Source organism: Heptranchias perlo, chromosome 26 (assembly GCF_035084215.1).
Source record: "Heptranchias perlo isolate sHepPer1 chromosome 26, sHepPer1.hap1, whole genome shotgun sequence".
In the NCBI taxonomy this organism is placed as follows: domain Eukaryota; kingdom Metazoa; phylum Chordata; class Chondrichthyes; order Hexanchiformes; family Hexanchidae; genus Heptranchias; species Heptranchias perlo.
This window is the reverse complement of record NC_090350.1, coordinates 27,502,376-27,510,507: the sequence shown is the minus strand read 5'-3', so window position 1 is coordinate 27,510,507 and position 8,132 is coordinate 27,502,376. Positions and strand designations below refer to the sequence as shown.

The window sequence follows — 8,132 nt, the reverse complement described above, 5'->3', positions numbered from 1 at the left end:
TACATATCCAGAGCTTGTGATTTGAATTTCTCCACATTTTTTTGCTGTTACTGTAAAAAAAAAAGGAAATATTGAGATATATTTAAGAAGGGATCATATCCATGTCATCAGGTATGCATTGCTGGTCTTAAGTCTCCTATGTTTTTTATTTCTCCCTTTTTCCAACAGTTTTCTCTCCTGCCTTCCTCCTGAAGGTGTTGACTCCTTGCTGGGTACAGTCCCACAATATATGGACCAAATGGTCACAACATGTAACCTACACAGGGAGGGATAGATCTTGACTTTATGTGACCATGTAAAACGGGTGATAGCGAGTCGACAGCCTGTTTTACATCTCTCCTGATTTTTATTTCCACACAAAGTCAAGATCTACCCCACAATGTTGGCAGGCTATTCTATCCTGGGATATCATAGTTGAGGTCAATCCTGTCCTCACTTGATGTCCAAACAGGCACATTTTTAGCAAGAGTCACTGGATTGCAATAAGGTTAGAGATTTTCCGAGGGGTACTGAGGCCAATTGTAGCACTTCCGTTGCTACCCTAGCCAAAATCAGCAACTCAGTACAGAATGTCAATGCAACCTGATATCTTCTTGGTCATGGTTAGTTACTCACTGCCTTAATCAGCTGAGCCACTGGTAGGTCTCCTGGTTTCTCATTCTCTTTCCCTGCCCTCCTGGATGCAGCAGATGCAAGTTCCAAAGGGAACCTGTAAATGAAGGTAAACGGGAAGGAAAGAGGATATGTGCCATCATAGGAGACTACATATTTTTTTAAGTAACATTTTTAAAGAACTGTAAAAATAAATCAATTATGGGTAAAAAGAGGATACTGTACCTCCTTATAACATGGTAAACGTTTTTACACATATAGCACTTTTAGCATAATAAAACATCCCAAACGCTTCACAAAGATGGAAAATAACCGAACACCGAGAAATGGAGAAAAAACTAAGGGTGGTGGCCAACAGAAAGATGGAAGAAGTCATTTTTGAGGAGGCTTTTGCAGGAGGGAAGAGAATTAGCAAGTCAGGGGGGCTTCAGTAGAATGTTCCAGAGTGAGGGGGTGAAATGGCTGAAGCACATTTTATTTTTGTTCAATATTTCCTTCTTTTCTCCCACCCTTCTCTTCTGATGAATTGACATGCTGGGGTACCATCTTGCATGGTATCCAAATGTCCATTCAAAAATACGTGGGCCTAGAGAGTGTGTGTCAGGGAGTACTCATGGGGGTTGCATCACAACCAAGCCCAATCCTGCTCCCAGTCAAAATTCACATATGTGCTTTTTCCAGCAGGAGTCCAGATCACTGGTAGGAGAACCCTGGCTGATTTTCCACTTCTTATCCCTGGGGTGCTGAAGCCAATTGTCACACTCCAACCACTACACCCCTGCTGAGATTAGGTAACTCAGAATAGGCCTGCAATTGAACCTAGCTTATTTTTACTCCGTATGGTTCAGTGACATACTGTCTTTGCTTTCTTGGATACTCAGGTTAGTATCATTTCAGAGGAACCTGTATCAATATTGTTGTAACTTTGTGTACTGAGTTAAGTACAGGAAGTTCCTGACTGTTCCTTCTGACCTACAAGTATTTGCATGATCGATGGCTGCATGTAGCCTAGTTGAAATGGTTTGATGAGTAAACATCATGGAGATGATTTTCATTTTCAGGTCCAAGTCAGTTCTAAATGGTTAAGAATTTGTAAAAATCCTGCTTGAAGGATCGATTGCTAGAAGATCTCAATTTGCTGGTGTGAGCTAATTTGCATGATTATCCACAGCAACAGGTGCAGACTCAAATGGGCCTAGAAAGGACACTAGTGATTGGAAACTAAAATTATGTGTAAGTGAAATTTAAATGGATGAGTACAATTAAAGGAGCATCTCACAATAGGAAGGCAAAAATTCAGAAAGCCTTTGGTGAGCCTTAAAAAGGTATTTCAACCAATCGGCTGCCTTTACCAAGGCTACAGAGGCAGGAATTCAGAAGTGGCAGGCAGAAAGGAAGGGAAAGGGAACCCCAGGTGCAGGCAAGCATCTGCAAACAAGTGACCTAACAGCCTATTATGCTACCATTTGTTTGTTGGTAAAGGCAAAGTAATACAGCATAAGTGGCGAGAAGGCCCTCTGTGCCATTCCAGAGCACCATCTCAAGATCAGCAGGCTGGTGCAGCCAGATTTTATGCCACAGCTGATCATTAAAGTCGCTGAATATGCCAGACCATGGCAGTCACAGGTATCTTTGCGGCAGGTGACACAGCTTTGCATCTACCTCTCTGCTGACCTAGACCCTGAAAAGACAGGTCTGCACAGTCGCTGGCAGTTAGGTATACAGGGCCTGCAGAAATGGTCGGTGGCATTTAGGCAGGTGTGGCCAATTGGACTAATGATCACCCTGACATGCTGTTTTCATGCAGTACCACATAAAACATGACAGGCTATGATTGGGTGCTTCTGAAGAACTATTCATCATAGTGATTAGTCAGGTATTCACATATCGTAGTGATTCCATCAGGAGTTGGCTGGCGCAGGTTCCTTTGTGAAGAGGAGCAGTCACAAGCACTATGTCTGCCAAAGTGAGGAATTCTTATTTCTCTCTGCAGATATGAGTGACGGGAGAACACAGAACACCTCTTGGGCCTGACTTGCCTTGCATTATTTCATCAGATTTTCTCTCCTTTTGAACGCTAGTTTGAAGTATTCCCAATTGGGAAATACATTAGTGCTAGGAAAGGGAGCTTGGGGCAAAAAATAAGGAATTCTGGCACAAAGGCTCATGAAAGATGAAGTGCCAGCAGGACTCCTATCCATGCAAAAAATTCAAAATCGCTCAGAAATAGCCTAAAAACACTTATCTGTTAAATTCAGTATTCTTTAAATGACTTCCCGCCTGCTGGTTCGTTCCTAGCAACCCTGGACACCAGGTATCATGGATGAGCTTTGGACTTGGTTTGGTATGCCAGCCAGCTATGAAATAGAGCGGCCAGATATCTACTACCCCTTCTTAAGACTGAAATGAAGACTCCCCCAAGCTTCAGCAGGGAACTTCTACCTTTCAGTCCCAGGCATGACCACAAGATCTAGCGGGATGTAAAATGGGTGGAAATCAAGCAGAACCCAATTTCTCTGTCCAATACTCCCCTTGTGTGCCCACCTTTAGGGCATAACGGACATCAAAATTGATCCCACATGTTTTTAAGTGTTTTAGTCTTTTGTAATGTGTTACCAACTGAACTTAATGACATTCTGTGCTGTAAATTCTATGTAAAGGGCGACAGAAGCTTTGAGCTGTTGAGCCTGCAGAGGGCAGCGACTCTAGCTGACTGACCTGAGTTGCTGGTTCGCTCTCTGTTCTTTGCTTTTCTCTCATCGTGCAGGAAATGACGAGACTGTTTCTCCCTGATATATAAAAAGCCTCCACCTCAGTTGCTCTTCCTCCATCTCCTGGCCACAGACAGTTAGTTAATGTGTGTGTGAGTGTGGAAAAAGCTTCAGCAGCAGCAGTAGTACACACTCATACTTAAAAAAAAAATTAAAAAATAAAAAAAAACTTTAAACAAACAAAAAAAAACCCAAAATAAAAATCGGTGGAACTAAGTTTTAAGGAGGAATAAAAAAAAAACCAATCCCGTTAATTTTTAATTTAAAAAAAATAATAAGGCAAAAAAAGAAACAAAACGAAAAAGCCAACTAGGCCTCAGCCACGCTCTGGGATTTATCATCTGGAGTCGGTTCGGACAAACCTTCCGAAGATTCTGGAAACTGAAGTATTCGAAGCGGTTTTTTAAATTTAAAAAAAAGAAACGGGTATCCAAGAGAAACTACCTAGGCCACAGGCTTAAGCGTTTGACATTCCCCCAAAAAACAACTAAATCGGTTCGATCATTTCTCGAAAGTTCTTCGGCGGTTTTTTTTCTCCCCCTCCCACCCCCTCCGTTTAAAAGTTAGTTATTGTCGCGGACTCTCTCTCTCTCTCTTACCGTCTCTCTAAGGATGAATCAGACCGGTGCCAGTTACCCCATGGCCTCGCTGTATGTCGGGGACCTGCACCCAGACGTGACCGAGGCGATGCTGTACGAGAAATTCAGCCCGGCCGGGCCCGTGCTCTCCATCAGGGTGTGCAGGGACATGATCACCAGGAGGTCACTCGGATACGCTTATGTCAACTTCCAGCAGCCTGCAGACGGTGAGCGAAATACTTTTGTTTTCTTCACAAAAAAGAAGCCCCTCTGCAAATCAGCAATCTTATATTGGCCTAAAACTGAGCGAATGGCAGCTTCCATCAAACCCTTCTCCTCGGGGAGTACCTTTTAAATGATTAAGGGGCCCATCAGCTTGGGCAGCATGTAGGCTTCCATGGAATAGATGCCTTACCAAGTTATCAATAACTAGGTTGGTGTCCATTTGCATGCTAAGGAAATGTTTACATTCTGTCGACTTGAATGATAACTTCCCAAATTTAAAATCATAGTTTACACAATGGTTTTCAAACTTTTCAATGTGGGAGATCCCCTGTTCCTAATTTCTGAAATAAAGCATCAATTACTCAAAGGAAAACGGAAATGATATGCTAGTAAATGGAAAAGTTCAGAAATCTGCGAAGAGACAGAAATCTGATGACCTTGGGGGTCTTTGTTTGAAAATGTATTGTTTACATATATGAAAATCAATAGCGATTTAACATTTGTCAATGTAACGGTTGGCAGTGAATTGGCATGTGACACTGTTCTTTTAAGATGGTCTAAAGAAATTGCAGGCAGCAACACGGAGGCACGGTAAGCTGAATCTCTAGTAGGTGGAGCTGCATTTCAGGGATGCAAAAACATGTGGCACACTTGTGGACCATATGTCCTTGTGGAAGAAGTGTTATAGAGCATCCCAGTGGCTCAGTGGGCAAATGCAGCACCTAATGTGGTTCGTTAGCTGATTTTAGCTGGGGTGGTGGAAGAAATACATTAGAATTGGCTTCAGTGCCCCTGGGCTAGGGAGGGGAAGAAAAGCAGCCAGTGTTCTGCTCCTGATCTCTGTCTGGTGATCCCCTGCTCGAAAGTGCATGTCTATGATCCAACAGTCAACTAGCAGTTGACATCAAAACTTCTATATGAAGAATGGCCTCTTGGATAAGGTGCCTGAAAGAGCTGTTGCCTTGTAGGAGACAGAGGGAAGGAGACAAAAGAAGTTTATTGTACTGTCACCACTGTGATACTGTATAAGAACATAAGAAATAGGAGTAGGCCAAGCGGCCCCTCGAGCCTGCTTCACCATTCAGTACGATCATGGCTGATCTTCTACTTCAACTCCACTTTCCCGCCCTATCCCCATATCCCTTGATTCCCTTAGTGTCCAAAAATCTATCGATATCAGTCTTGAATATACTCAACGACTGAGCATCCACAGCCCTCTGTGGTAGAGAAGTTGAAAGATTCACAGTGAAGACATTTTTCCTCATCTCGATCCTAAATGGCCGATCTGTTATCTTGAGACTATGACCCCTAGTCTAGACTCTCCAGCCAGGGCAAACAGCCTCTCAGCATCTACCCTGTCAAGCCCTCTAAGAATTTTATACGTTTCAATGAGATCACCTCCCATTCTTCTAAACTCCAGAGAATATAGGCCCATTCTACTCAATCGCTCCTCATAGGACAACCCTCTCATCCCAGGAATCAATCTAGTGAACCTTCGTTGCACCCCCTCTAAGGCAAGTATATCCTTGCTTAGGTAAGGTATAATTGGGTTCGGGTTATGTGCATATTAACATTCAAGATTAGTGACAGTAAGAATAAGCCTTCGGTATTCAAACTTCATTGAAATAAAGTGAGGATATGGCTAAAGTGCCAGCATCCTTTGTTTGACGTGGTGTACATCAGTGATTGAAAGCTTCACAACATTGTTTAGCAGTGTTTCTCCCCTTTCCCCAAGCCTCGGGATGCTGAAGCAGATTGTAACCCAGGGTTGAGATCAGAGAACTTGCTATGAACCCATTGATTTTCCTGGATGTATGATTCACTACTATATCAGGCTGTCCATTTGTCCACTAAACGACGAGGGAACATTTTGCTCTTCAGCCATGTGCACTGTCCTTGCAATAACAGGTTCTAGTATATTATTCGTAAGACCTTGTACTTTTAAAGATTTTTGTTTCCTGTCTGCTGTGTTGGACTAGTTCATTCAATCTAATCTGGCATTGCTTACTTTCTGCACAGAGTAATGCTACCGTGTAGACCCTCTCCCTTTCCCTGATTGTTGGGTCAAGTTTTGTGTATTTGCAACAATGATGGGGATTATCAGCAGAGGGCATTCATGATCACTTTAGAAAGTGTAGTGTTCAGCCATTTCATATGCTACTTTGTCCTCTGATGTGATTGAATTATTGAGGGGTCAGCCTCTATCCACTTGCAATCTCTGTATGATAAGGAAAGGTATTTTGAAGTATTGTAGTGCACCTTTTAAATCCACTTAACAGTAGGGTAGCAGCAGATAATGTACACCATCTTGTTCAGAAGTGCAAGTTTCAGCACACGAGTGTATATCTTGGCACAAGGTAGAGTGCTTAAAACACTAACTGGTGTGCTGAAATATGGATAATTATACCTTTTGATTTCATTGTTGCAGTTAGATTATTAGTTTCACTTTGTTTTAATGTCTGTTAAAATTTTTAAAAAATCTTTTTCAGTTGTTGTTCTGTGATCCTCCTGACATCACAGCACCAGCTCTAACACAAAACAATGAAAGGTTCTGATGCTGAGCGAAACTGTGCAACTATCGTGGGCTTAACCACAGTTCTCAGCCAATCGGAATCCTCCTTTATCTAATTCAGAAATAAATGTTCAACTACCAGCAATCTACACGCATGGTAAGGAGCAACTCGAGCATTTACACGTTATCCATAATGAAATATGAAGCAGTATTCTAATGTGCTCAGCATACAACTTTCTAGTATCACTAATTCTTTTCTCCCCTGTATTAGTGACTTTTCTTGTCACTTGATTTAGGCGAGGTCTTCCATCATGAAATCTGTTTTTATCCCCTTTCTGTCAAGTAATGTAAAAATAAAATGCTGCTGCCTTCATAAGATAATCATAGCAGAGTTAAGCACGTCTGGGAAGCCACTTAGTAGTATTTGCTGCATCACTGTTGTCACTAGGCTCGTTAGCGTATTGGTGCTAATATACTTTATGGGGGGGGGAAATCATATTTTAATGTTGTATCAATATGCATCCTATATGATGCTTTTAATTTAGTGCTTCAAATTGATCCACTACGGCCACCATCTGTAACAACCCAATACTTTACTGTAGTGTCATAGTTCAAATGCTCTCTCCCGATAATTCAAATTTGTAAGGTCAAAATCTAAAACTATATTTCTGGGTATTTGCACAATTGGCATACCTGTAGTATGAAAAAATCAGACCCACCATTACACTGTACAAAATCCTAGTAACAACGATGCTTACAGGTATCATATGAAGTTGCTATTGGGCCTTTGTGAGTTACGACAGGTTAAGACTTGGTCTGATACCTACGTAAATCACTTGAACTTCACACTCCTTTTCACCACAGGTTTATTGTGACACACACTTAGAATCAAAGTGTAATTCACTCAAACCCAACAGCTATTCTATATGTAAAAATTAAGGACACACAAATGTCAATTTTCATTTCCATACAGCATCAATGCTTTATGGAGTGCATAATTTATACCTAAGGTTTGTCACTTGAATCATTAGAATCATATTTTAAACAGCAGATTGTAATTACTGCCAGAAACACTTAATTTCTACAGGTCCCCATAATGGCTCACTAGGTATGTGAACACTGTTCAAAATATCATTAATAGTTGAAAAAAAATAATCAGTGAGTTGGTTATGACTTTGTATTATCTATCAAAGTTGTCTGCTTTACACTAGTTGATCTCATTAGATCAATGGCACTATGACATATCCATAGTAAAATGAAGGTGGATTATTAGCTTCGTTATTATGTAGATGTTAAAATGGCATTGAAATGCTTGATAGTATAGTTGAATCCTAGAAAGTGGATACAGGCTTCTATGCACAAAACTAGCAAAAACAATAAGGGAGAGGAATAATATGGTTCTGGTAATGCAGAATGTTACAAGAAACAATAGAA

The 8,132-nt window shown here is 41.3% G+C and overlaps 1 protein-coding gene across 7 annotated transcripts in view; it reads left to right on the top strand.

Annotated features, from left to right (window-relative positions):
• The first annotated feature begins 3,429 nt into the window (after window positions 1-3,429).
• The window catches only part of LOC137342605 (polyadenylate-binding protein 4-like), a 378,766-nt gene continuing 374,063 nt past the window's right edge, over window positions 3,430-8,132 (top strand). For 3 of the 7 annotated variants that reach the window (XM_068006610.1, XM_068006612.1, XM_068006609.1), the window contains exon 1: window positions 3,432-4,188. In XM_068006610.1, coding sequence (XP_067862711.1) covers window positions 3,996-4,188 — 193 coding nt within the window. In that variant the 5' untranslated portion in view covers window positions 3,432-3,995. Of the gene's footprint in view, window positions 4,189-6,675; window positions 6,856-8,132 lie in introns of all 7 variants that reach the window. The other 4 variants (XR_010967300.1, XR_010967301.1, XM_068006611.1 and 1 more) reach the window with 3 other exon arrangements.